This window comes from Oncorhynchus mykiss, chromosome 27 (assembly GCF_057628025.1).
Source record: "Oncorhynchus mykiss isolate SJ-2025 chromosome 27, ASM5762802v1, whole genome shotgun sequence".
NCBI classification, from domain to species: Eukaryota; Metazoa; Chordata; class Actinopteri; order Salmoniformes; family Salmonidae; genus Oncorhynchus; species Oncorhynchus mykiss.
The window spans coordinates 10596344-10623557 of NC_143048.1; the positions used below are offsets into that span (position 1 = coordinate 10596344).

The 27214-nt window shown below is 42.6% G+C and overlaps 1 protein-coding gene and 1 long non-coding RNA gene across 4 annotated transcripts in view; one reads left to right on the plus strand and one right to left on the minus strand.

Annotated features, from left to right (window-relative positions):
• Window positions 1-13951, minus strand: part of LOC149971228 (uncharacterized) — a 135740-nt gene extending 121789 nt beyond the window's left edge. Inside the window, exons 1-3 of one of the 2 annotated variants that reach the window (XR_016492643.1) lie at window positions 13809-13951; window positions 13379-13440; window positions 9870-9894 (exon numbers count right to left, since the gene is read on the minus strand). This is a non-coding gene — a long non-coding RNA (uncharacterized LOC149971228). Of the gene's footprint in view, window positions 1-9869; window positions 9895-13378; window positions 13441-13808 lie in introns of those variants that run through there. The other variant, XR_016492644.1, reaches the window with a different exon arrangement.
• On the plus strand, window positions 2392-26261 carry LOC110507488 (CAP-Gly domain-containing linker protein 3). Of its 2 annotated transcripts, XM_090224338.1 has the most exons (15): window positions 2394-2578; window positions 5292-5444; window positions 6443-6582; window positions 9505-9598; window positions 9739-9900; window positions 10300-10418; window positions 20055-20291; window positions 20572-20631; window positions 21381-21516; window positions 21862-22011; window positions 22221-22355; window positions 22466-22589; window positions 22717-22784; window positions 22909-22981; window positions 23113-26261. In XM_090224338.1, exons 2-15 carry the CDS (start codon window positions 5312-5314, stop codon window positions 23165-23167), a joined length of 1686 nt encoding a protein of 561 aa, XP_090080464.1. In that variant the 5' UTR covers window positions 2394-2578; window positions 5292-5311; the 3' UTR covers window positions 23168-26261. The 2 variants fall into 2 exon arrangements, with proteins under 2 accessions (XP_021443184.2, XP_090080464.1); XM_021587509.3 differs by lacking the exon at window positions 20572-20631 and having other exon boundaries at window positions 2392-2578.
• Window positions 26262-27214: the final 953 nt, after the last annotated feature.

A 27214-nucleotide genomic window follows, 5' to 3' on the forward strand; every position in this document is an offset into this window, starting at 1 on the left:
TAGCAACAACGTCGCTAAGTTGGCAACTGATATTGCGGGCGTTATATGGACCGGTTTGAACCTGGCAATGACCCGGCACATCATGGAGCGAAAGTGGGGAGGGAGGAGCACCTTTCTCAAATCAAAAAGTTATATGCGTCGCTCTGTAATGTTGTCAACAAGGCAGCTAGGAACAAGTAAAAGAAGTCCCGCTATGACCTCTGCAGAGTCACCAAACTAGCTAAAGGACAATATAGGAATAAGGTGGAATCATATTACAGAGGCTCCGACGCCCTACGGTACATTATGGATTACAAAAAGAAGACCCAGCTGTGATCTGCCCAATGATGCCTCTCTACCAGACAAATTCAATGTATTTTATGCACGCTTTGATAATAACATCGTTTCGGGTATGAGGGCCGCCACAGACCCAGAAGATTGGGTGATCTCGCTCTCCGAGGCCGATGTGAGTAAAGTCTTTAATCAGGTGAACACCCTCAAGGCCCATACCACGGTGCTTTGTCAGAGAATGCGCAGAACAGCTGGCAGGCATATTTACCGTAAATTTCAACCTCCTGGTGTCACAGTCCACACATTGTAAGATGACCACCATCATTCCTGTTCCCAAGAACTCTAAGGCTTCATGCCACAATGACTACCGCCCTGTAGCACATGAAGTGCTTTGAGAGGCTGGTTATGGTACACATCAACTCCATCATCCTAGACACCATAGACCCACTCCAATTTGCATACTGCCCCAACAGATGCATAGACGACGCAATCTCAATTGCTCTCCACACTGCCCTCACCCACCTAGAATAGATGAATACAGCTCAGTGTTTAACACCATTGTCCCCTCCACGCTATTCACTAAGCTTAGGACACTGGAACTGAACACCACTCTCTGCAACTGGATCCTCAACTCCAATCAGAAAAGTAGATGCACTCTCAGAGTCCTTCACAACAACAAAGTTCACCGTCAGGTCACGTTTTTCTCTGGATCACCTGAAGAGATTGGAGTGGGATCCAAGGCCAGCTTTGGCCATTCTTCCTTTGACTTCAAGAGAAAGTCTGGGCCCTCTATTCATCTTTTACAAGCCAAAAAGCTGTCAGCCAACAAACCTCTGGAGACCTCATCAGCAGGATTATCCTTGATGCTGATATATCTCCACTGAGAGACTTCTGTGGCTTCTCTTATGAATGCTACTCGGTTTGCCACGAAAGATGTGAAATTGTCTCTTCTCACCTTTATTGTACTTCAATATTGCCATGCCGTTCGCCCAAAAACTTGATATAGGCCTACTCGTTTTGTGTGTGTAGGGGGTGTTTCTAATGATGGCTTTGTTTGGCATATTGACCAACTGACCATCCTACCGATCCTCGACTTCGGCGATGTCATTTACAAAATAGCCTCCAATACCCTACTCAATAAATTGGATGCAGTCTATCACAGTGCAATCCGTTTTGTCACCAAAGCCCCATATACTACCCACCATTGCGACCTGTACGCTCTTGTTGGCTGGCCCTCGCTTCATACTCGTCGCCAAACCCACTGGCTCCATGTCATCTACAAGACCCTGCTAGGTAAAGTCCCCCCTTATGTCAGCTCGCTGGTCACCATAGCATCTCCCACCTGTAGCACACGCTCCAGCAGGTATATCTCTCTAGTCACCCCCAAAACCAATTCTTTCTTTGGCCGCCTCTCCTTCCAGTTCTCTGCTGCCAATGACTGGAACGAACTACAAAAATCTCTGAAACTGGAAACACTTATCTCCCTCACTAGCTTTAAGCACCAACTGTCAGAGCAGCTCACAGATTACTGCACCTGTACATAGCCCACCTATAATTTAGCCCAAACATCTACCTCTTTCCCTACTGTATTTATTTTATTTATTTTGCTCCTTTGCACCCAATTATTTTTATTTCTACTTTGCACATTCTTCCACTGCAAATCTACCATTCCAGTGTTTTACTTGCTATATTGTATTTACTTTGCCACCATGGCCTTTTTTTTCCTTTACCTCCCTTATCTCACCTCATTTGCCCACATCGTATATAGACGTGTTTATACTGTATGTTCGTTTTACTCCATGTGTCGTTGTATGTGTCGAACTGTTTTGCTTTATCTTGGCCAGGTCGCAATTGTAAATGAGAACTTGTTCTCAACTTGCCTACCTGGTTAAATAAAGGTGAAATGAAAAAATATATATATAAATTGAAGATGATCGTAACTAGTTACCACAGCCACAAAGTCTGAACCCCGCATATTTCTATATATAAAAAACGTTTTTTAATTTAACCACACCGTGTGTAACCTTATATCTAACCCTAACCTTAAGTTAAGATCAAAAATACGTTTTTTTCATGAATTATTAAGATATAGCACATTTTCTGACTGTGGTATCTAGGCGAATTCGTGTGCCTAGGAAGGACACACACAATGGTAGCCAACGTTGTGGTCCATGGGCGCTCACGCCGGTGACGCAGGCACAAAGAAAGACCTTCGCAGCAGTACAGCAGCATTTTCAGCACCATTGCAATTCTCATCTAGCTGAACCGCGAGGAAAAGCTAGAGATAATCGACAAGGCTTGTTTTCAGGTAAGATGAATACCATTCATGCATATACGATTCTAATTATTAGATATATTTAGTTTGATTAGATTTATTTGCGTCTGTGTTTTTCACAGCCGGTGTGTTTGTCTTGATACGGAGCCTAGAAAGATGGAGATGCTCTGAAACACTGTTCCATGAACTCTCACGGGCAGATGTTTTTTTTTTTTTGCGCCCATTTTATAATATAAGTGCAAACAGAAGACGTCAGCGCATTGTTATTAGATCAAATTAATAGTTGCACATGCCATGTGTATATTCCTCCAGCATCTTTCTCATTGTTTGCCAACGGGGCGTTTTTTTCCTCGTTGGCTGAGTACACGCCCTCTGCTACGCACAAGTCACGAATTGACACATTTTCTCATATAGGCTTGTCAAAAGCTCTGTTATCATACACGTTGTTGGGCGATGTGATATGCACATTTGCATTATTGCTCATTGCAACACTAATATGTTGTTTTTATTTATCGTTAATAACTCGAAAATACCGCTCTGGCCTATTGTTTTTGTCATTAGTGTGACCCAGCCAAATGATCAAATGCTATTCATTCCATTACAGTAGGGATTGAGTAGAATATCAACATCTGTCAAGTTTGTCGCACCACTTCTTTTCTCCTATTTTGCTATCTGAATGTATTTGCCTCCAAAAATGTATACAGCTGGTTGACTCATATGAGCACTATTGCATAAGACTTAGTTGTATACAGTACTCATTTAATTAAACAAATAATGTGCTCATGCTAATTATACGTCACATCTATACCAGGGAAAATGCTGTCTGTGACTGAGACTTTATTCATGAAACACACTACTGTCAGATCAGGGGTAGGAACTAGGAGGAGCCGGGCAACTCGGAGGAGACGATGATGGCTGCCTTAACTGGACTCTGTTAGCAGTATAGTCATAATAGGTGACAGGTACTGCACTGCACAGGTATAGTTGTTATCTGCTAGTCATTGGACGCTATATCATGGATACCCTTTATTTCAACATAATCCTTTTGGGATGTCAGGCAATGTGTTTTATCACCCATTCTGCAGTGGCTATTGATTCAGCAGCAAATCGTGGGAAGCGGTAAAGAAAGTCTATAATTAAAGGAAGAAATAAAAAGACACAAACTGCACGGGGACAGTTGCTCCCAAATCATCCAGGCCGTGATCTATCTTGGCTGTGTCACACCCTGACCTTAGTGTTCTTTGTTTCCGTGTCTGTGTTTGTCGCCACACGGTACTGTTTCGGTTTGTTCACGTTTATTGTTTTTGTATTCATAGTGTTTATGTTTTTTAAATAAACAACCATGGACACTTACCACGCCGCATCTTGGTCCAATCCTTGCTACACCTCCTCTTCAGACGAAGAGGAGGAAAACCTTTACAGGCTTTGTATCCATCTTATGTATCCATATCCAAACACGACTAGGAATCCCCCTCAATATGATGCAACTGAAGGCAACAGGCAACTCATAGAGAGAGTGTCAGGAGGGTGGTATCTGCCTGAGTGCGGGTTGTTCATTTGGCTTTGAGTATATGTCTGTATAACAGCAGAATCGGTCTCTGTTAATGTAGTTTCTCTAAGCTTAATGAATGCAGCACAGACCAATGTATGGCCTCTGTTTTGACTCACTGTTTGACCCCATAGTGCTTGGGACAATGAGTTGGTAGACTGATACAGTAGCACAGTTGCGCAACAGGATCAGGCTTTTACTGATTGTGTGATTAGCCCTCTCTCTCTCTCTTTCTCCCCTCTCTCTGGACTTTTTTCAAAATACAAAAGGCTTAGCAGAGGCATGGATGGACAATTTAGTCCGTGTATTAGATTACTTGGCAGATGAATCATTTTACATGGGGTGTGCTCACTGTGCAGTCAGACTATGGAGGAGGAAACCCTTGGACTTGACTAAAAAGACCCAGTGAATAATTTCCACTAACATAGACTTTGTTCCCATTTCAATGTTAGGATAAATAGTGGTTATTGGTTCTGTTCTAACGGGGTGTTTATTAACACATACACATAACTTATTTTCTGACCCTAGATGAGAGTGTGAACATTTATTTTAGGATGGAAATCTAGTCAGGTGAATGTGAATGTTATAGGCCAAAGGGTCCATTGTGTTGTATACAAAATTGCATTAGCGTTGGTATACTGATACTATAGGGCTTTTACATAGATGTTTTACGGTTTGTTCAGCAGCACTTTAGAAATTAGTGCTGCAATGTCCAACACATACTGTACAGTACACGCATCCCTGATTTGTCATAGGACGGATGTGCGAGATATGCTGCTGCATATACTATTTGGAAAATATAGCTCAGCCCATTAGCTATTTCCAGTTCAATGATGGACATTAAGAGTTAGCATTAGCATGCACTGAAATGGTACAATACATTAGCCTGCCTGTTAGTCTGCCTGCTCCCTGAATCTCCTCATCTCTTGTCAGTAAGTGCAGTTATCAGTGAGTCACTAGTGAACGTCTCTCACAGGCCCTAGAGCCAAACATAGAGCCTGTCTGCTCTGGGAGGGGCATCTGCAAGGCATAGACTTGCCAGAGTAGAGAGACTGTCATGGGAACAAGACTCTTATAAGCAACTACTTCATGTGACTCTTGGCTGAGTCACAGACGTATGACAACTGTTCAGAGAAACCTGCGATAGAGCTGTTTGATTTGTAGCGCCACTCAATAAATGTGTGTCATCTTTTCCAGGCCTGGCAACATCTAGCAGAATGACTAAAGAGCAGACTGCCGAGGTGGAGGAGGAGGCCCAGCCTGCCTCTGAGTACCAGAGCCCAGTTCATGAGCCCCGGAAGAGGCCCATGGTCCACCCATCTGCACAGGCCCCCCTCCCCAAAGACTATGGTGGGTCCTAGGTCTCAGGCTCCAGGGCCCGTATTCACAGGAAGTGTCTCATAGTAGGAGTGCTTTTTATTTAATTTATTTATTCATTTTTTTACCCCCTTTTTCTCCACAATTTTGCGGTATCCAATTGTTAGTAGCTACTATCTTGTCTACGATTATATGGACAGGGGTGACCTGATCCTAGATCAGCACCTTGGGATGTTTTGTGAATACAGGCCCAGGCCCTTTGTTAATGCACCCTACCCAACACTGCTTTATATGTAACAGTGGATTTTGGGCTCTGGGACGTGTGCTACTGTAGCCTCGATCCACAAAGAGCCTTTCACCAAGCACAGACCACTGCCTGGTCAAAACAACCTCTGCAGATTCATAGAAACATAATTAAAATATTTACTGAAATGTATATTATCGTAAATAAGTGAACAAGGACATTTATAGCATGTTATTGATTATTTTAGTAGATGGATCTTGGCTTTGGGGCTGTTATATGCAAACGGTATGATACTGTCGTTCTTATTCCACTCTATGCCAATGAATGTAAGTGTTTTCTGCAGACTAGTGTGATGTAAAGCTTTTAATTTCAGTTTACCCACAAGCTTCAATGCATCTTATGGTGGTGGTATGATGGTGTGTTATAAAAACAAAGTAAGAATGATCGTGTTATTTCAGTGCAACGTTTCCACTTTGATAGGGTTTCAATCTACCTCGTGCTGCTTATAGAAACAGTGCTTTCAGACAGGACAGAACGATTGGATGTTCAACAGAGAGAACTCCATAAGTAATTAAATAGAGCGCACTAAGAGGCCTACTGAAAAATACAACCCAAAATACAAATTACATTTTTACAAGATAAAAATATGTTTGATATTTAATGTCACACATTCAGAATGAGTCAATATGCTGTCTGGAAAAGAACGAAGAATAGCAAGAGAGGCACATTTCATAGTGATTTCATGAGGAGGGTAATAATCTTGTTGGCATTTTCCTTACCATTCCAGTCTTCACATTCTTTGACCCAAATGATCCTGCGTGTCTGGAGATCCTGCTGGATCCGCGCACCACCATCCCAGAGCTTTTCGCCATCATCCGTCAGTGGGTCCCACAGGTCCAGCACAAGATCGACCTCATCGGAAACGAGGTGAGTTACTGCCAGTAAGGACTTTCAGCAGACTACAGGCCTGACTACAGCTCACACAACACTGGCAGAAACATACAGATATATGTAGAAATCTGTAGGCCTAGAATAGGGATGGGCAACTTTGATTGGGTGGGAGGCAACAAGAAATCTGAACTCTTCATGTGGGGCGCAGTGGCTCACGGGTCTGCGTTCATACCCACACATGCCGGCCCTAGCCTTTTGGGGGCCTTAAGCAAAAAAATTGTTGGGGGGGGGCCAACCTCCTGAGCGAAACATTTTGCTTCTCTTGACAGCAGAAAGGAACCTTTTCAGTACATTTCTTGCAATTCTATAAATTTTACCATGGGGCGTAGAGAAAATATTGCAGTTACAAAGCAAGTTCGCTGCAATTCTACACATTTTGCCATGGGGCGGATAGAATATTTTGCCATTTTATAACTAATTTCATGCCATTCTACTCGTTTTGCCATGGGGCAGAGAGAAAATGCGCAGTTTTACAGCAAATGTCCTGCAATTCTACACGTTGTGCCATAAGGTAGAGAGAAATGTTTGCAGTTTTTAGTATGATATCTGAGTGAGAGTGACTAAGAGAATCAGTGGGGGCCCCACAGTCGGTAATTCGGCTATGATTGCTACAAGTTTACATAGCTGGCTAGACAAATTTACCAATCTAAAAAATGTTAGCTGACATGGGATAATTGAGTGACTGTCCGACTGATATCTCAGGAGAAAGACTTCTGATGCACAACCAAATTTGTGTATTGTAATATTCTAACTCTCAACAACAAGATGAGATCCTGACTGGGTTCCTAAAAGTTCTGAGTTTTTTTGTGGAAATTGATCCGCGAGCCTACAAAAGTGGCAGGACACAAGTTGCCCATCCCTGGCCTAAACGTATCAGTATTGGTATCCAATCTTCTGAATGTTCCAAAGTTGAATTTGGCGTCCCACAAGGCTCAGTGCTTGGAACCAAATACTTTTCTTCTTTATTTCTACTGTGTATATAACAGTCAGATACAGTATATTACTGCATAGTGCACCAAAGATACAGGTCTCCAACCAAAATACAATACACACAGGAAACAAAATACAGTGATACAGTCATTAGTTGAAGAGAACATGGAACGGCAGGCTTTGGGTTCAGTTGGAGGCATGACTTACAACCCGTTGGGTTACCTTAGAAAAGTTGAGGCTCTACTAGTGTGCTTTAAAAGAAAACACCTTACTATAAGGTCATATGAGGTGTAGTTTATGTTTCAGTTGATTCCCTTTATTTTGCTGTTGCTTAGATGAAAGTGCACATCTTTAGCTCAGGACCAACCATTAATGCAGTGTGAGTAGTGGTAATGTGATCGTGGGAGCGGGAACTCTCATAACCCTGAAGAGGAAGAGTGATGAGGGTGGGTTGTGAATCAACATAAAGTATGCATACTTCAAGTTTCAGATTCATTTCTTAATCCCGCTCTACTGTCTTGGAGAGAGGGAAGATATGCCCCATAAAAACACATGTACACACACACACACATACGTATCCACACATACAAATACACACTCTTAGTTAACTCGATTTCCTCTTATTGATGCAGTTTTAGTGTTAGGACTGATCGTAAAGTCAGCCTCAGTTCCTGGGTGTCCCCCAGGACGCCGTGATGGCTGTGATTGATGGCTGAGATAATAGGTCCTTTCCATTACCCATACAGGCTCTGCACTAAGACAGACTCTAAATCAGACCAGGCTGTCAGATATGGGTAAAGAACCACGTCGCTGCATTGTCAGTAAACAACCTCAGCCCTCTGGCAAATTTTACAGTATTTTTATTAACAGAGATGCATTGACTTATCTACAAAAGGCTGTGTGGGTGTAGGCTTTTGCTCCAATCATAGTTTTAACGCACCTGATTTAACCTAACAAAGTCCTAAATTAAGTTGAATCAGATGTGTAAGGCTAGCTTCGTGTTAGCACTGCAGCTACGGGGATTCACCTTATAGAATCCATGTTGAATCATGAAAGTGTGCATGGGGGTGTCATCGTTAAGCCTCAGGAGAGGACCTGTCTGATAATATCATGTTCATTCAGTTGGACTACATGTCTCTGTATGAAAAGGCATAATGTCAGGGCTTGAGGGGAGTGTGCTCATTTCGTCTCTCTTGATTGACACTGGTGGATAATGAACTGTCCCGAGATAGTTGCTAGTCTTGTTCGGGAATCCGGATGGGTCCTTTTTCACTTGTCACTCGGCACCCGTCACTGCTGTCTGCTGGCACCAGAGGAAAGAGCTAATTAACTGGAGTTTCACTGCTTCTTCAATCTACACCATTGGGAATATGGCTTTGCATTACACTCAGCAAGACATTGATGGAGGTTATTCGACATTGTAAAGGCTGCTATGAATAGTTTGCTATTAACTCCTATTTGTACTATTTTCAATGTACCAAGTACAAGCTTAGATATTCAGCTGAAACAGCATAGCAACTTAATGTCACTTCTGGTAACGACTGCCATCGTTTCAATATTTGTGTCCCTCAAATGTTTTACCTATCCAAAATGGGTGCCAGTTCCTCATGTTGACGTATGCTACTCAGCAATGATAGCCTCTGATGAAATTGCAATGCAGTGAAAATAAATGTAGTGCTTAATTCATGACTCAGCAGGATCTCATGACTCCCCATCATTAGACTTCGCCGACATGTGTCGTCTGTGCGAATTGGGTGTGAATGGCTCATCCTGCTAATGTGGCTACGATAAGCACAGGAAGCATCTCTCAGAGAGATGAGAGGCTATAGCCCTATAGTCTGTATGTGTGGTGTTTTCAGTGTTTCATAGTGTTTAAAAAGGCATATGATACTACTGCTCTCTCTGCCTTTCCCCTAGCATCTCTCTCCCTCTCTCAGTTCACTGAACAGTTCTTGTCTCCTTTTACAGATCTTAAAGCGTGGTTGCCATGTCAATGACCGTGATGGACTGACAGACATGACCTTGCTCCACTACAGTTGCAAAGCCGGGGCCCATGGTGTTGGTGAGACTCTCAAACCTTGAACTGATTGTTCATTTCAAGTGTCTGATTTCTCAATAAAGCTTTCATAAAATAAAGTGGTTTTAAGCTTAAGATTCAATGTAGTTTCCTACCAGTTTTGTCCATCTTGTGACCCCATCCAGGTGACCCTACCGCTGCCCTCAGGCTGTCCAATCAGCTCATTTCCCTGGGGGCAGACGTAAGTCTCCGCAGCCGCTGGACCAACATGAACGCCGTGCACTATGCTGCATACTTCGACGTGCCAGAGCTGATTCGCATTCTCCTCAAGGCCTCCAAACCTAGAGGTGAGTAGCATCAACACAACCCATGTAGTCTACCTAGCCAACTAACAACATAGTCAGTCTTGTCAGTTCTGGCATGCTCCTGTATGTCTGTGTTCCTCCTAACCCTCCCTAGACTTCCAATCAGAACTAACACTCCATCAAGCCCATACCAGCCTTGACCCAAGGCCATTTCATTAACTCCTACATTGATTTCTCATTGCTCCTCCACACTGACCATTGATTGGGGCCATTTCGTCTCATTGTTATTCTCCTGTCTACGGACCATGTGGCTCAAACACCACACGAGACTCCTAAGAGAAGAAGTTGGTAACGCTTTCAGAATAAAACGAAGATAATAGCTGTCTTTGGAAATCAAATTCAGATTGATTTGATCTGAACCTGGTTGTACTGTCTCTGTAGTACTGAATTCCACCTGCAGTGACTTCCACCATGGCACAGCCCTGCACATTGCAGCCTCCAACCTGTGTCTGGGATCAGTCCAGTGTCTGCTAGAGCATGGAGCCAACCCCACTGTCAGGGTAAGAGCACTATTGACTGTCTAGACCTCTGTTTAGTAGGTTTCTTTCTCATAGTAACTAACTACAGACATACAATTGAATTCAGAAGTTTACATACACCTTAGTCAAATACAGTTAACCTCAGTTTCACAATTCCTGACATTTAATCCTAGTAAAAATGTCCTGTCTTAGGTCAGTTAGGATAACCACTATTTTAAGAATGTGAAATGTCAGAATAATAGTAGAGAGAATTATTTATTTCAGCTTTTATTTCTTTAATCACATTCCCAATGGGTCAGAAGTTTATATACACTCAATTAGTATTTGGTAGAATTGCCTTTAAATTGTTTAAACTTGGGTCAAACGTTTAGGTTGCCTTCCACAAGCTTTCCACAATAAGTTGGGTGAATTTTGGCCCATTTCTCCTGACAAAGCAGGTGTAACTGAGTTAGGTTTGTAGGCCTCCTTGTGTAACAGATGTGAAACGGCTAGCTTAGTTAGCGGTGCGCGCTAAATAGCGTTTCAATCGGTGACGTCACTTGCTCTGAGACCTTGAAGTAGTAGTTCCCCTTGCTCTGCAAGGGCCGTGGCTTTTGTGGAGCGATGGGTAACGATGCTTCGTGGGTGACTGTTGTTGATGTGTGCAGAGGGTCCCTGGTTCACGCCCGGGTATGGGCGAGGGGACGGTCTAAAGTTATACTGTTACACTTGCTCGCACACGCTTTTTCAGTTCTGCCCACACATTTTCTATAGGATTGAGGTCAGGGCTTTGCGATGGGCACACCAATACCCTGACTTTGTTGTCCTTAAGCCATTTTGCTACAACTTTGGAAGTATGCTTGGGGTCATTGTACATTTAGAAGACCCATTTGTGACCAAGCTTTAACTTCCTGACTGATGTCTTGAGATGTTGCTTCAATATACAGTATTCACAATTTTCCTTCCTCGTGATGCTATCTATTTTGTGAAATGCACCAGTCCCTCCTGCAGCAAAGAACCCCCACTTCATGATGCTGCCACCCTCGTGCTTCACGGTTGGGATGGTGTTCTTCGGCTTGCAAGCGTCCCCCTTTTTCCTCCAAACATAACAATGGTCATTATGGCCAAACAGTTCTATTTTTGTTTCATCAGACCAGAGGACATTTCTCCAAATGTACAATATTTTTCCCCATCTGCAGTTGCAAACCGTAGTCTGGCTTTTTATGGCGGTTTTGGAGCAGCGGCTTCTTCCTTGCTGAGTGGCCTTTCAGATTATGTCGATATAGGACTCGTTTTACAGTGGATGTATATACTTCTGTACCCATTTCCTCCAGCATCTTCACAAGGTCCTTTGCTGTTGTTCTGGGATTGATTTGCACTTTTTGCACCAAAGTACGTTCATCTCTAGGAGACAGAACGCATCTGCTTCCTGAGCGGTATGACGGCTGCGTGGTCCCATGGTGTTTATACTTGCGTACTATTGCTTGTTCAGATGAACATGCTACCTTCAGGCATTTGGAAATTGCTCCCAAGGATGAACCAGACTTGTGGAGGTCTACATTTTTTTTCTGAGGTCTTGGCTGATTGCATGACATCATGGGAAAATCAAAGAGGCACTGAGTTTGAAGGTAGGCCTTGAAATACATACACATGTATGTACACCTCCAATTGACTCAAATGATGTCAATTAGTCAATCAGAAGCAACTTAAGCCATCACATAATTTTCTGGAATTTTCCAAGTTGTTTAAAGGCACAGTCAACTTAGTGTTGTTACGTACGCCTCTAGGAAGAGGGAACGCAACCCCCTGCTACAACTCAAAATCCCCGTGGAGCAAAAGAGTTATGAGACTTTAGGTGCGAGTAAGGATGACGAAGGCAGAGAATTTACTGTTTACTGGGAATTTATTCCGTCAAACGGTAATTCAGGAATAGGGGCTGAACGGAACCAGCAAGTTAATGTCAAAGCCCCCTCTACCTTACCTGCCTACCCACCTAACTTAGCACCACCTGGTGCGCTAACCAAAATACAGGGGATGGTCCACCCAGGTCTTACCTAGTGTGTATAGACAGTAAATACTACGGGTTATGTATGCCCGCAGGCCTCTTGCCTAAGCACTCCCTAGGTGCCTTCCCCTTCCCCCCTGGGAACAAAGACAGAATACAAACATAAGTAAACCATTTCAATAAATCAAAAGCACTGCCTCCTATGGGGAGACACATACCTTAAAAGCAGTGGCTACAATGTACAAAAACCTGTCTCTCAGCAAAAACCAACACAGGACATACTAATCAGCTCTCTCTCAGCAACAACCAACACAGGACACACTAATCATCTCTCTCAGCAACAACTAACATAGTACATACCAAATCTCTTTCTAAAAAACAACCTATACAGGCTATCACCCTCAGCTCTCTCCTAACAAAGGAACACTGGCTCATATACAGCTGTAAAGGGGATATCCTCTGATGAGAGGGCGGGGTCAGCTCCAATTAGCAATGGGGCCGACCAATCAGCTGCTTGGGGAAATTTCAGGAAGCAGAAAGAACACAGAAACAGGGGTACGTAAACAGTGTATATAAACTTTTGACCCACTGGAATTGTGATACAGTGAATTATAAGTGAAATAATCTGTCTGTAAACAATTGTTGGAAAAATTACTTGTGTCATGCACAAAGTAGACTTGCCAAAACTATAGTTTGTTAACCTTTCTGATCTCCCCATCCCGGATCCGGGATCGTGAATACAGACTCAAGCTCATTACCATAACGCAACGTTAACTATTCATGAAAATCGCAAATGAAATGAAATAAATATGCTAGCTCTCAAGCTTAGCCTTTTGTTAACAACACTGTCATCTCAGATTTTCAAAATATGCTTCTCAACCATTGCAAAACAAGCATTTGTGTAACAGTATTGATGGCTAACGTAGCATTTAGCATTAGCATTCAGCTGGCAACATTTACACAAAAAAACAGAAAAGCATTCAAAAAAATAATTTACCTTTGAAGAACTTCAGATGTTTTCAATGAGGAGACTCTCAGATAGCAAATGTTCAGTTTTTCCTGAAAGATTATTTGTTTAGGACAAATCGCTCCGTTTTCTGCGTCACGTTTAGCTATGAAAAAACCCCTGTATCCAGGATTGTGTAAATCTATCAGCAAGCTCATTAGCATAACACAACGTTAACTATTTATGAAAATCGCAAATGAAATGAAATAAATATGCCATCTCTCAAGCTTAGCCTTTTGTAAACAACACTGTCATCTCAGATTTTCAAAATATGCTTCTCAACCATAGGAAAACAATCATTTGTGTAAAAGTAGCTAGCTAGAGTTAGCATTTCGTGTTAGCATTTAGCGTTAGCATTAGCGTTAGCATCCAGCACGCAACATTAACAAAAACATAAAAGCCTTCAAATAAAATAATTTACCTTTGAAGAACTTCTGATGTTTTCAATGAGGATACTCTCAGTTAGATAGCAGATGCTCAGTTTTTCCAAAAAGATTCCTTGTGTATTAGAAATAGCTCCGTTTTATACATCACATTTGGCTACCAAAAAAAATCCATAAATTCAGTCCTCAAAACGCAAACTTTTTTCCAAATTAACTCCATAATATCGACTGAAAACATGGCAAACGTTGTTTAGAATCAATCATCAAGGTGTTTTTCACATATCTCTTCATTGATACATCGTTCTTGGACACATGCTTTCTCCCCTGAATCAAATGGTAAAGTAGAAGCAGCTGGCAATTGCGCACCGAATTCGACGCAGGACACCAGGCGGACACTTGGAAAATGTAGTCTCTTATGGTCAATCTTCCAATGATATGCCTACAAATACGTCACAATGCTGCTAAGACCTTGGGCGAACGACAGAAAGTGTAGGCTCATTCGTTGCGCAATCACAGCCATATAAGGAGAGAATGGAAAACAGAGCTTCAGAAATTCTGCTAATTCCTGGGTGATGCATCATCTTGGTTTCGCCTGTAGAATGAGTTCTGGGGCACTTACAGACAAAATCTTTGCAGATTCTGAAACTTCAGAGTGTTTTCTTTCCAAAACTGTCAAGAATATGCATAGTCGAGCATCTTTTCGTGACAAAATATCGCGCTTAAAACGGGAACGTTTTTTATCCAAAAATGAAATAGCGCCCCTAGAGCTCTAACTGGTTAACAAGAAATGTGTGGAGTGGTTGAAAAACGAGTTTTAATGACTAACCTTTGATAGAGGAATGTCGGAGTGGCATTGATAGAGGAATGTCAGTGGCATTGACTAAAATACAATAGAATAGAAAACAGTATATACATATGAGATGAGTAAAGCAGTATGTAAACATTATTAAAATGACTAATGTACCATTATTAAAGTGACCAGTGATTCCAAGTCTATGTATATAGGGCAGAAGCCTCTAAGGTGCAGGGTTGCATACCCGGGTGGAAGCCGGCTAGCGATGGCTGTTTAACAGTCTGATGGCCTTGAGATAGAAGCTGTTTTTCAGTCTCTCGGTCCCAGCTTTGATGAATATGTACGGACCTCGCCTTCTGGATGATAGCAGGGGGAACAGCCCATGGCTCGTGTGGTTGATGTCCTTGATTAACCTTTTGGCCTTCCTGTGACATCGGGTGCTGTAGGTGTCCTGGTAGTTTGCCCCCGGTGATGCATTGTGCAGACCGCACCACGCTCTGGAGAGCCCTGCGGTTAAGGGGGGTGGAGTTGCCATACCAGGCAGTGATACAGCCCAACAGGATGCTCTCAATTGTGCATCTGTAAAAGTTTGTGATGGTTTTAGGGGCCAAGACAAATTTATTCAGCCTCCTGAGGATGAAGAGGCGCTGTTGTGCCTTCCTCACCACACTGGCTGTGTGGGTGGACCATTTCAGATCGTCAGTGATGTGTATATCGAGGAACTTGAAGCTTTCCACCTTCTCCACTGCTGTCCCGTTGATGTGGATAGGGGCTTGCTCCCTCTGCTGTTTCCTGAAGTTCCGATCAGCTCCTTTGTTTTGTTGACGTTGAGGGAGAGGTTATTTTCCTGGAACCACTCTCCCAGGGCCCTCACCTCCTCCCTGTAGTCTGTCTCGTCATTGTTAGTAATCAGGCCTACTACTGTTGTGTTGTCTGCAAACTTGATGATTGAGTTGGAGGCGTTCAGTCATGACTGAACAGGGAGTACAGGAGGAGGCCTAGTCACGCACCCCTGTGGGGCCCCTGTGTTGAGGATCAGCGAAGTGGAGGTGTTGTTTCCTACATTCTGGGGGCGGCTCGTCAGGAAGTCCAGGACCCAGTTGCACAGGGCGGGGTTCAGACCCAGGGCCTCTAGCTTAATGATGAGCTTGGAGGGTACTATGGTGTTGAATGCTGAGCTGTAATCAATGAACTACGGAGGGAATAACTACACTGATTGTATTCAGCCATATTCCCAGTCACCTTGCCATGGTTAAATGTGGTTCTCGCTTTCTATCCACAGTTTCTGGATTGGGTAGGTTTTAATAGTCACAGTGGGTACAACATCTAATATACACTTCCTGATGAACTCAGTGACCGTATCCGTGTATTTGCCCAATGTTATTCTCAGAGACTACCCGGAACATATCCCAGTCCGCGTGATCAAAACCATCTGGAAGCATGGATTCCGATTGGTCTGACCAGCATTGAAATAGACCTTAGCACGGGTACTGCCCTTTGACGTTCTGCCGATAGGAAGGGAGGAGCAAAAGGATGAGAGAGGTCGATAGAGAATAGTAAGAATCGTGCAAGCTACACTCTTCGAAAAAAGGCTTCCAAAAGGGTCCTTTGACTGTCCCTATAGGAGAACCATTTTTGGTTCCAGGTAGAATCCCTTTGGGTTCCATGTTGAACCCTTTTTGGTTGCATGTTGAACCCTCTGTAGAAACACAATGGGTTCTACCTGCAACCAAAAAGGGTTGTTCAAAGGGTTCTCCTATGGGGACAGCCGAATAACCCTTTACGGTTCGAGATAGCACCTTTTTTTCTAAGAGTGTAACAGGCGGGCAGCAAACTGAGAAATAACGCTGCAGTACAACAGTGGTGTGCAGAGCAGCATCTCCAAATGCACAACTCGTCCATCCTTGTCATGGATGGGCTATTGCAGCAGACGAGCACACCATTTCCCACTCCATCAGCTAAAAACAAGAAGCAGCTCCAGTGGGCACGTGATCACCAACACTGGACAGTTGAGGAGTGGAAAAACATCACCTAGAAAATGATAGCGAATTCAGTTTACTTGAGTGGCCTGCGCAGTCCCCAGACCTCAACCCAATAGAGCATCTTAGGGATGAGATGGAATGCGCTGTTCGTAGCATGAATCTACTGCCGTCCAATCTGCAGCAACTGTGTGATGCCATAGCGTCAGCATGTACCGACATCCCTATGGAACGTTTCCGACATCTTGTAGAATGCTCAGAATAATTCAGGTTGTTCTGGGGTTAAAGGGTTAAAGGGGGACCCAACCCGGTACTAGATGGGTGTACCTAATAAAATGGGTGCACATGTTGAGGTTTCATGTCCTCTTTGATATGATTTCATGGTAACTTAAATGGGAGCTGAACTTTTATTTTTATTTATTTTATTTTATTTATTTCACCTTTATTTACCCAGGTAGGCTAGTTGAGAACAAGTTCTCATTTACAACTGCGACCTGGCCAAGATAAAGCATAGCAGTGTGAACAGACAACAACACAGAGTTACACATGGAGTAAACAATAAACAAGTCAATAACACAGTAGAAAAAATAAAAAAAGAGTCAATATACATTGTGTGCAAAAGGCATGAGGAGGTAGGTGAATAATTACAATTTAGCAGATTAACACTGGAGTGAAATGATCAAATGGTCATGTGCAGGTAGAGATACTGGTGTGCAAAAGAGCAGAAAAGTAAATACATAAAAACAGTATGGGGATGAGGTAGGTAAATTGGGTGGGCTATTTACCGATGGACTATGTACAGCTGCAGCGATCAGTTAGCTGCTCAGATAGCAGATGTTTAAAGTTGGTGAGGGAGATAAAAGTCTCCAACTTCAGCGATTTTTGCAATTCGTTCCAGTCACAGGCAGCAGAGAACTGGAAGGAAAGGCAGCCAAATGAGGTGTTGGCTTTAGGGATGAGTAGTGAGATACACCTGCTGGAGCGCCTGCTACGGGTGGGTGTTGCCATCGTGACCAGTGAACTGAGATAAGGCGGAGCTTTACCTAGCATGGACTTGTAGATGACCTGGAGCCAGTGGGTGTTGCGACGAATATGTAGCGAGGGCCAGCCGACTAGAGCATACAGGTCGCAGTGGTGGGTGGTATAAGGTGCTTTAGTAACAAAACGGATGGCACTGTGATAAACTGCATCCAGTTTGCTGAGTATAATATTGGAAGCTATTTTGTAGATGACATCGCCGAAGTCGAGGATCGGTAGGATAGTCAGTTTTACTAGGGTAAGTTTGGCGGCGTGAGTGAAGGAGGCTTTGTTGCGGAATAGAAAGCTGACTCTAGATTTGATTTTAGATTGGAGATGTTTGATATGAGTCTGGAAGGAGAGTTTACAGTCTAGCCAGACACCTAGGTACTTATAGATGTCCACATATTCTAGGTCGGAACCATCCAGGGTGGTGATGCTAGTCGGGCGTGCGGGTGCAGGCAGCGAACGGTTGAAAAGCATGCATTTGGTTTTACTAGCGTTTAAGAGCAGTTGGAGGCCACGGAAGGAGTGCTGTATGGCATTGAAGCTTGTTTGGAGGTTAGATAGCACAGTGTCCAAGGAAGGGCCAGAAGTATACAGAATGGTAGCGTCTGCGTAGAGGTGGATCAGGGAAACGCCCGCAGCAAGAGCAACATCATTGATATATACAGAGAAAAGAGTCGGCCCGAGAATTGAACCCTGTGGCACCCCCATAGAGACTGCCAGAGGACCGGACAACATGCCCTCCGATTTGACACACTGAACTCTGTCTGCAAAGTAGTTGGTGAACCAGGCAAGGCAGTCATTAGAAAAACCGAGGCTACTGAGTCTGCCGATAAGAATATGGTGATTGACAGAGTCGCCAGGTCGATGAAGATGGCTGCACAGTACTGTCTTTTATCGATGGCGGTTATGATATCGTTTAGTACCTTGAGTGTGGCTGAGGTGCACCCGTGACCGGCTCGGAAACCAGATTGCACAACGGAGAAGGTACGGTGGGATTCGAGATGATCAGTGATCTGTTTGTTGACTTGGCTTTCGAAGACTTTAGATAGGCAGGGCAGGATGGATATAGGTCTGTAACAGTTTGGGTCCAGGGTGTCTCCCCCTTTGAAGAGGGGGATGACTGCGGCATCTTTCCAATCCTTGGGATCTCAGACAATATGAAAGAGAGGTTGAACAGGTTTGTAATAGGGGTTGCGACAATGGCGGCGGATAGTTTCAGAAATAGAGGGTCCAGATTGTCAAGCCCGGCTGATTTGTACGGGTCCAGGTTTTGCAGCTCTTTCAGAACATCTGCTATCTGGATTTGGGTAAAGGAGAAGCTGGGGAGGCTTGGGCGAGTAGCTGCGGGGGGGCGGAGCTGTTGGCCGAGGTTGAGAAATACTTGTTGAAGTTTTCGATTATCATGGCTTTGTTTTTCAGCTTGGATATTAACACTGAAAACCAAACCAGAGTTGTCTTGGGGGGGGGTTAATATGTGTCTCTTTTGTGTGTTTTCTCACGTGGCAAGCAGTGTATGGTTTGTACATTCACTCTCCCGAAACTGTACACAGTTACAGCCACTCACCCTTCTAGATATGAAACAGTCTAACCAGGTCTTATGTCTTGAAGTCACCTAGGAAAGCTATTGCTAGCCAACTTCTTTCACCACTTAGTTTCAGCTGGCTGGTGTGCGACCGTGGCAAAATTTGTTTGACATTAGATACCACTGGGGCTAGTTAGGGACCATCAATAAATTACACAATGTAAATGGCACAATATTTTCATGTTGCACATATTTTAGTTGTCTCATTAAATGATTTCAATATTTGTATATGGATTTCTACAATTTATAGTTGGTTCAGACATAGCGATTTGGAGCTATTGGCATTTTCAAATATTGTTCTGTGCACATTGTGTAATTTACTGATGGTCCCTAACTAGCCCCATAGAGCTATCGAATGTCAAACCAAATTGACCATGGACATTATGATCAGATCTCGTGCAGCCGCGCAACCAAATTGATGATTACTTGGGGGCTGCCAGCTGTAGGCATGTGGGCAGGATTGAAGTAAACCCAATCCAAGGAAAACTGTTACAGTTGCCTTCATTCCGTGTCATACAATATTTTCCTATCATCTCTTAACTCTCAGTTTTGGACGAGACAAATTATCCCATTTACACTTTGTAGTCAATTTTGACACTAGAATAAATGTTTATGGCTCATATCGAAGCCACATAGGCCATTTTCAAAATGGGAAGTTGCTTTTTAGGTGCAGTCGCTCTTTGAAAACACTGTTCAGATAAAAACAGATTATGTCTGTTATATGTAGGGATGACTTCTACACAAAACAGTAAAAATATGCCAATTTATTCCTCATGTCTCTTCATCTCTCTCCATCTCTCTCTCTCCCTCCATGCTCCTATGTCTGTCTGTCTGTCTGTCTGTCTGTCTGTCTGTCTGTCTGTCTGTCTGTCTGTCTGTCTCTCTGTTTCTCTGTCTCTGACAGAATGATAAAGGGCAGGGGCCAGCCGAGGTGGTCCCTGACCCCATGGACATGACTCTGGACAAAGCGGAGGCGGCCATGGTGGCCAAGGAGCTGAAGCAGCTGCTGCTGGACTCTGTGCCACTCAGCTGCAACCTGCCCCGCGCCACCCTGCTCAACTACGACAACATCCCTGGCAACCTCATGCTCACCTCCATCGGCCTGAAACTGGGAGACCGTGTGGTGCTGGACGACATGAAGGTCTGTGTGTTTTGTCGGGATTGGGAAGCAAAGGGTGAGAAATGGGAGCCTCAAAGATTTGAAACCATTAATTAAAATGAACTGCAGAATTTTGTGAGCACGTTTATGTGCATGAGACCATTTAAATGGCTTTCAATTATCTTTATCTTTTTTTTTTAAGTGGCCAGTGTGAGGTATCATTCATACTATATGGTGGAGCCCTGCTGCTTGTTGTACTGTGTGAGAAGAGAACATGTGAATTCTAGCAAACATTTATTCCAACTTGTGTTAACATGTATAGCTCCCCAAAAAATCGAGCAGTGATGAAATTGACATCTCAGCTCTGCATCACCTGAAGCAGGTGGGTAGCCCTTCGACCTGTGTGTCTACTTGCGTAACTGAACACATTTAATTGTGTTTTCAGATGTATTTCCATGACTGACTGCATTACTGACTGCACTAAATGACGTAGTCTCACTTGATGCATTCATTTGCCATTAACTATGCATCACTCACTGCAGTTCAAATGCATTGGAAACCAATGTGTGGACTATGTGGGTTTTTTTCTGTCTATAATGTGCAATTGTATTGCACCTCTCACTGTGTTCAAACATACACTACGTGACCAAACGTATGTGGACACCTGCGCGTCGAACATCTCGTTTCAAAATCATGGGCATTAATATTGGGAGGGTCTCCCCTTTGCTGCTATAACAACCTGAAGAGGTGCCCACACACTTTTGCATATATAGTGTATGTCCTACTGACCACAATATTACCTCTTAAAACATGGTATTGTGTTGAGATGTGTAGACTACTCTACTAACCATAGCCTAGTATGTCAGTAGTCAAGTATGACAGAAAAACAGCAGATCAGTATGCTGCCCTGGTCTAGAGAAGTCTGAGTGCTGTGGAGAAGTGTTGTTAACTATTTAATCTTGCCTGGTATCACCTTCAAGAATACAAATCATGTGTTTTTTTTCTCCAATGGGCCCCTGTGGAGAGCAACAAGGTTATTTCAATTTGCTAGTAAAAATCCAACATAAACAACAGAGGTAAATGTCAGAGCTGATGTTGAATCCTGGCCCTCACACAGTCTCTCCTCCACAGACGGGCACCCTGCGCTTCTGTGGGACCACGGAGTTCGCCAGTGGCCAGTGGGTGGGGGTGGAGCTGGACGAGCCAGAGGGCAAGAACGACGGAAGTGTGGGAGGGGTGCGCTACTTCATCTGCCCCCCCAAACTGGGTAACCACCTGTTATTGCTTCTACACCTGCATTGCTTGCTGTTTGGGGTTTTAGGCTGGGTTTCTGTACAGCACTTTGAGATATCAGCTGATGTAAGAAGGGCTCTATAAATACATTTGATTTGATTTGATTTTGATTTCTTATTTCACATCACCATTTTGGGATTTTTTTTATTGAATCTATTGTTGAAGTGTGTCAAGATTCCCCTTGAGAAAAGAGCAAAGAGAAGACTTGATTTCATGACTTTTGTGTACAGCTAGTTTTCAGAAAAACAGCTGTGGTAAACCTGATTTGAGCTTGCAGCTTTTTTCAGTGTTTTCTCTAATCACTTCTATTGTCCTGAAGGTATCTTTGCTCCAGTGTCAAAAATCGCTAAAGCTGTTGAGCTGGCCCCCTCCTCTGTCACCTCCACACCCAAGACACCCCGCATGGACTTCTCCCGCGTCACAGGAAAGAACAAGAAAGAAAAGAAGGAAATAATGGAGAGAGAGAAAGGTTTGCTTTGACAATGATAACATATGTTTCCCATGCCAATATAAAGCCCTTGAATTTAATTGAATTGAGAGGTACAAGAGTCTTCCCATCAAGGGCCATTGCATTCATTCTGATATGAGCACAGCACATAAATAACACATGACTCATAGACGTTATAACACACTATTATATATTATGTTAACAAACATTTGATTGATTTTCTCCGTCAGCTCTGAGGAAGAAGTCTATGTCCGTAGCCAGTCTGGACCCAGATGGGGTGAAGGTGGAACTTGGAGATCAGGTGCTGGTTGCTGGTGTGAAGCAGGGAATCATACGCTATTACGGAAAGACAGACTTTGCCCCAGGTAGGTCTGTTGTGAAATCAAGTCACTGCAACAATGTTTTTACGAAATGTTTGACAAATGATTATAGATGTTTAGTCAAGTTTAATGATTGATGATGTGTGTGTGTCCAGGTTACTGGTTTGGTGTGGAGCTGGAGAATCCCACAGGAAAGCATGATGGGTCTGTTTTTGGTGTCCGCTACTTCAACTGCATGCCCAAGTACGGTGTCTTTGCACCCCCATCTCGCGTGCAGAGGTAACATAACACCTACTTTAACGCCTGGTTCAATATACAACATGCTCTGTTGTGATTTGTAAAGGTTCATTCTGAACAGACTGACCTTCTGGAACAATACTAGCTAATGCTGTTAATGATCTCTCAGAATCTGCGGACCAAAGGACGGTCATAGCGGCGACGGCACGATGGTGAAGAAAGTCCACCAGGTGTCTAGTAAGTATCTAAGGTCAAATCCGTCCGGCCATGTTAGTCAGCGTGCCACGCCACCCCATTTCATCATGTACCTTCTACTCCCACGTCTGCATTCTATCCAAATGTTGTTCTTTGTTTATTCTAGTGAACCAGCCAAAGCGTAAATTCAACACGGTGAGGTCACCCAAGGACATCACCTCTGAGAATTCAATATCACGGTACAGCCTCTTCTTTTCCTGCCTCTGTTCTCTGAGTCAACAAATAGCAGATTAGAAATAAGCTCCTGTTTATGAATGTGTCCACTGATTCGAATCCCTCTCCTCTTCCTCCTGCTCATCCTCTTTCTCAGATTGCTGTTCTGCTGCTGGTTCCCCTGGATGCTGCGTGCTGAGATGCAGTCCTAACCACCCTCCTCCTTCCTCCTCCTCTTCCTCCTCCTCAAAAGATCTACTGCTCTCCTCCTCTTAATGTCCATCTTTTATTTGTGCTTTCCTCTGGCTGTTGCTGTCAGAATTACAGTAGTGAACCACCGCCCCCCCCCCCCCCCATAATCTCAGTCAGTCCTATAGCAAAACCTAGTGCCTTGTACGTTAACTAACATCCCGCATTCCGTTTGTAACACTAATAACGAGACTAAATCATTGTAACCCGAAATCTGGGATACAAACCCTACAAAAGCAATTATCTAATAGATATAAATCACTTCGTTTTTTCTAAGTTACTCTATTTCAGAAGTTGCCAAAACGTCAGAAGTTGCCAACACCCTTTGTCCAGTCAGCCAACTTCTTATGCCATGGAGCTTCTACTAGGGAACATTTCAAATGACTAAGTACATGATGCTGTACTCTGTTGTTTTTCTGCTGCTTCATCCTAATTCCCTGTATTTCAGAGGAGACCAAGGGCCTCAACGTAATGCCTGGTCTGTCAGTGTGAACCGACTGTAGATGGCCATGTTGCGCTAAAGGGATTTATCCAAAATGTGGATGTGTGAGTCAAATTGTGTTCCAAATAAATGTTCACATCAACATGCCTTTTATTGTGAAAAGATGAGATATGAACATACGGTCATGTTCTTCTGATGGTGTATGTTCAAAAGTAAACAGGGTTTAATATTATTCGGGATTCCGACATCTGCTATTTCTCCACTTGCACTCTGAGCATTTCCCCAAATATGCAATTGGAATGATGTATATAATATTGATTTGCTTGTTAATGGGCTTGTGTTAATTGTAGTATGCTCACAGGTGATACAAAAACAAGGTTCTGGTAGCCTACTAAATTTGTTGACAGAGCCCTGTTAAATACTAGTTACCTGTTTTACCGGTTTTAGGTAAGGTAATGCTAGCACGTACATAAATGTTCATCATAATGTCCCAACTTAATTGCAGAAGGAGAACTTTATCTGCGCAGATATCTTCTGTACCCTTGAAAGACAATTTTCTAGCAATGGTTTAAATCGTGGTAATATAGACAGCGCCATTTGTCAATAACTGGGTCAAATAAGACTTTCAGAACTTGGTCTTAGGTGTTTATTGCACTTTGAGCCAGTTGGTCTCAAATCCAAGTTATGCTAACCAAAATGTCTGCTAACCCCAAAATGTAATGGCAGGTAATGTAAGGGAAAACCACCTAGATTAATATGGTTTAAGCTGTTGTCTTTATTGTGTAGCATGAAGTACCAATAACATAACTTTTGCTTAACTTTAACTTAAACGTACTGTTAGCGAAAAGCTTTATTTTTTGTTTATAGAAATCTACAAGGGTACCACAATATACTTGTTAAAGGTACATTTCTTGATAAACCAGTGCCCTCCTCCCCATCTCTAGGTTTGTTGTTGCAGCAATGGTGTTAATCTCAGGCTAAATCTGACGGAACAGACGGAACACCTGCTAGCTCAGTGCTACCACAGTTTACACCCCCTGTTGGCTATCCTCCCATGCTTCTCTCTCCTTCTCTCTCAAAGTTAGACTTTGGTAGGTTTGTGAGTGTGAGCATTAGATACAGATCTGACCGTCTAAACTTGTGTGTGCTTAATGTCAAAACCTACGAGTATGTGCATAAAAACAGAAATATTTAACCTGTGTACTTAGCTATGTGGATACGGATAGTGTCTTTGTCTACTGAACACTATGTAAGCACATCATGAGGAGGAGAAAAAAACACCTGAACTTGCTCCTGCACTCTTTGAACACCGTTGAACACACTCTTTGAACACCGTTGAACACACTCTTTGAACACCGTTGTGAACATCCTGTGTTAATAACAGCACCGTGAAACGGCAAGAAATACTCATTATCAGGAAGGGTCTAAAAACTCGTGCACCATGTCGTATTCCGAAATCGCCACTTATCCAATGTGGTACTGAACAATGTGGAACTGAAGGCAACAATGTGTGGTTGTTTTTGATATTGCTAGCGTACGGTTATGACTAGGTCTGTAAGAGAGCCGCAGAACAACGAGGATGCTATGAGGGAGTCGGCTTCAGCTTCATTTGATCTGAATAAGGGACATTAGTATATCCAGTTTGAGAGGAACTCATTCATTACACCTCAAAGTCATGTAATGGGATACTTAGTAACCTGTGGCAATTGGAACTTTTCTCCTTTTTGTATTTAATTGAATTATGACTATGTCAACACAAAGTATTGCAAACTTTGTCAGGACAGCTCACTTTGTTCAAATCTTCTGTTAGCCAAATATACTCAAATTTTGTGTCAAGAAGGACTGAGTTTCTTTACTATTGTGAGCATTGTTTAGTAGATAAGAAAATCATCCTCGCCTCATGCTGAAGTGCTTGATAATGAGTAAGAATACATTAACCATTTCTTGTCTTTACTACTTATGTTGGAGAAATGTCATTAGAAATAAGTATAGCAACATTGTTCATATTTACTAAATGGTTGAGTTGAGTAGGTGGTTGACTGGCAGATTTAATGCTCAAGTAAAGTGACCAAAATGGTGTAGTTATTGCCTGACCTTTACGCTCTAGTAGCATAATAAGTCCCACAATATGCCAGTAGATGTCACTAATGTGTCACTTTTATCATCTCTACAACTAACAACACGACAAGAATCTACATTGATGAGTCCGCCACTCTTCAAATGTTTTTTATTTATTCAACATTATGTACGTTGATATAACCTTATTAAGTGGTGTACTGTCATTATTTAAAAAAGTTTAAAAAAAATGTTATTCTAAAACTTGATCTCAACAATGGTTAATTTTCTTCACAGACATGTCATAGCAGTTTGTTAAAAATATATTTTGATAATTTCACTAAGTGTACTTTTATTTAGTTTTGTAGTGTGTTGGTGTCTGTGTCCCAAAACAGGTAAAGGGGGCTGTAATGTTGGATTTATTATAGTGTCAGGAATAATATTTTTTGCATGCTCTTCATTTTCTGAAAGTTTCTTTTTCCAACGGTGTATCTCAGCATGAAAATGCTTATAATTACAACTCTGACTATGAATCTAATAAAAGTTTATGTTGTTTTCTACATTTTCTGTTGCTTGTTGATAAGAAAGTCCTTATCCAGTGCCTAAAATGTGATCGATACTTAAGTTTGAGATTTTTTTCGCATCCATGCTCAGAGTTAAAAGTCCCTAAAAATAGTTAGGTTGGTGCTCAGGGCTACTTTTTGTCTCACCTCTCCAACCAAGGTAACTGTCCTTCAAATGTGCACTCTTATTATGAACCCCAGATTATATACTCCTCCGTTGACACTTCAAAAATAAGAGTAGCTGTCAAATGAAATGCCTAATGGCGCATCATGGATTCACCTTTCTTGAAGATGTCCATCTCAAACTGTCCTGGTTCATCATGAAATAACATAGACATCTTTGGTTCAAAGGATAATGTCTTTGATGTCCTTGAATCAAAGTCATACACGTGATTGCTTGGAATTTGTCTATTGACTGATTAGATAGTACGGTCGAAACGAATGATACTAACTTTATGGTGCCTTATGGTGCTTCTTGGTTTATACGTTGTTGTTTTTTTTTGTTTTTTTAAAGTAGATTAACATGTCAATCATTTATGTTAAAATGGTGTCAAACTATAATGTCAGATGTGCTATCAAATTAAATAATAGGCTAGGTTATGTACAGTGCATTTAGGTGTCACTGCATACTACAGAGACTTCAAGGAAAGAAAGGCCTACTGTTTGTTTTAAGCATAGACAGGTTTTACACGCTCTGGAATATAAATACAGGTGTAGGATCTTAATTTGATCACCCTTTTGCTGGATAAATTGTAGTGTATTTGAGGTTTCAAAGGCTTCTGGAGTTTCTCATTTACACTTTGAAATGTTCTATTTGATTTTCCCTTACTAGAATTGCATCAAACCCTACAAAAATGTCTAATTATAGTGCACATAATAATTCAAAGTTCCTGTAGTACCGTTATTATTTTCCTGCGGTAGCAAACTGGCTCAAATTAAGATCCTACACC

What these genes read in the sequence shown, in the direction of transcription:
- LOC110507488 (XM_090224338.1), top strand. Translation starts at nt 5,312, where the DNA reads ATGACTAAAGAGCAGACTGCCGAGGTGGAGGAGGAGGCCCAGCCTGCC. An exon ending in CCCCCTCCCCAAAGACTATG is followed by an intron (nt 5,445 to 6,442) that starts GTGGGTCCTAGG and finishes TTACCATTCCAG; the next exon opens with TCTTCACATTCTTTGACCCA. An exon ending in GAGCCAACCCCACTGTCAGG is followed by an intron (nt 10,419 to 20,054) that starts GTAAGAGCACTA and finishes TGTCTCTGACAG; the next exon opens with AATGATAAAGGGCAGGGGCC.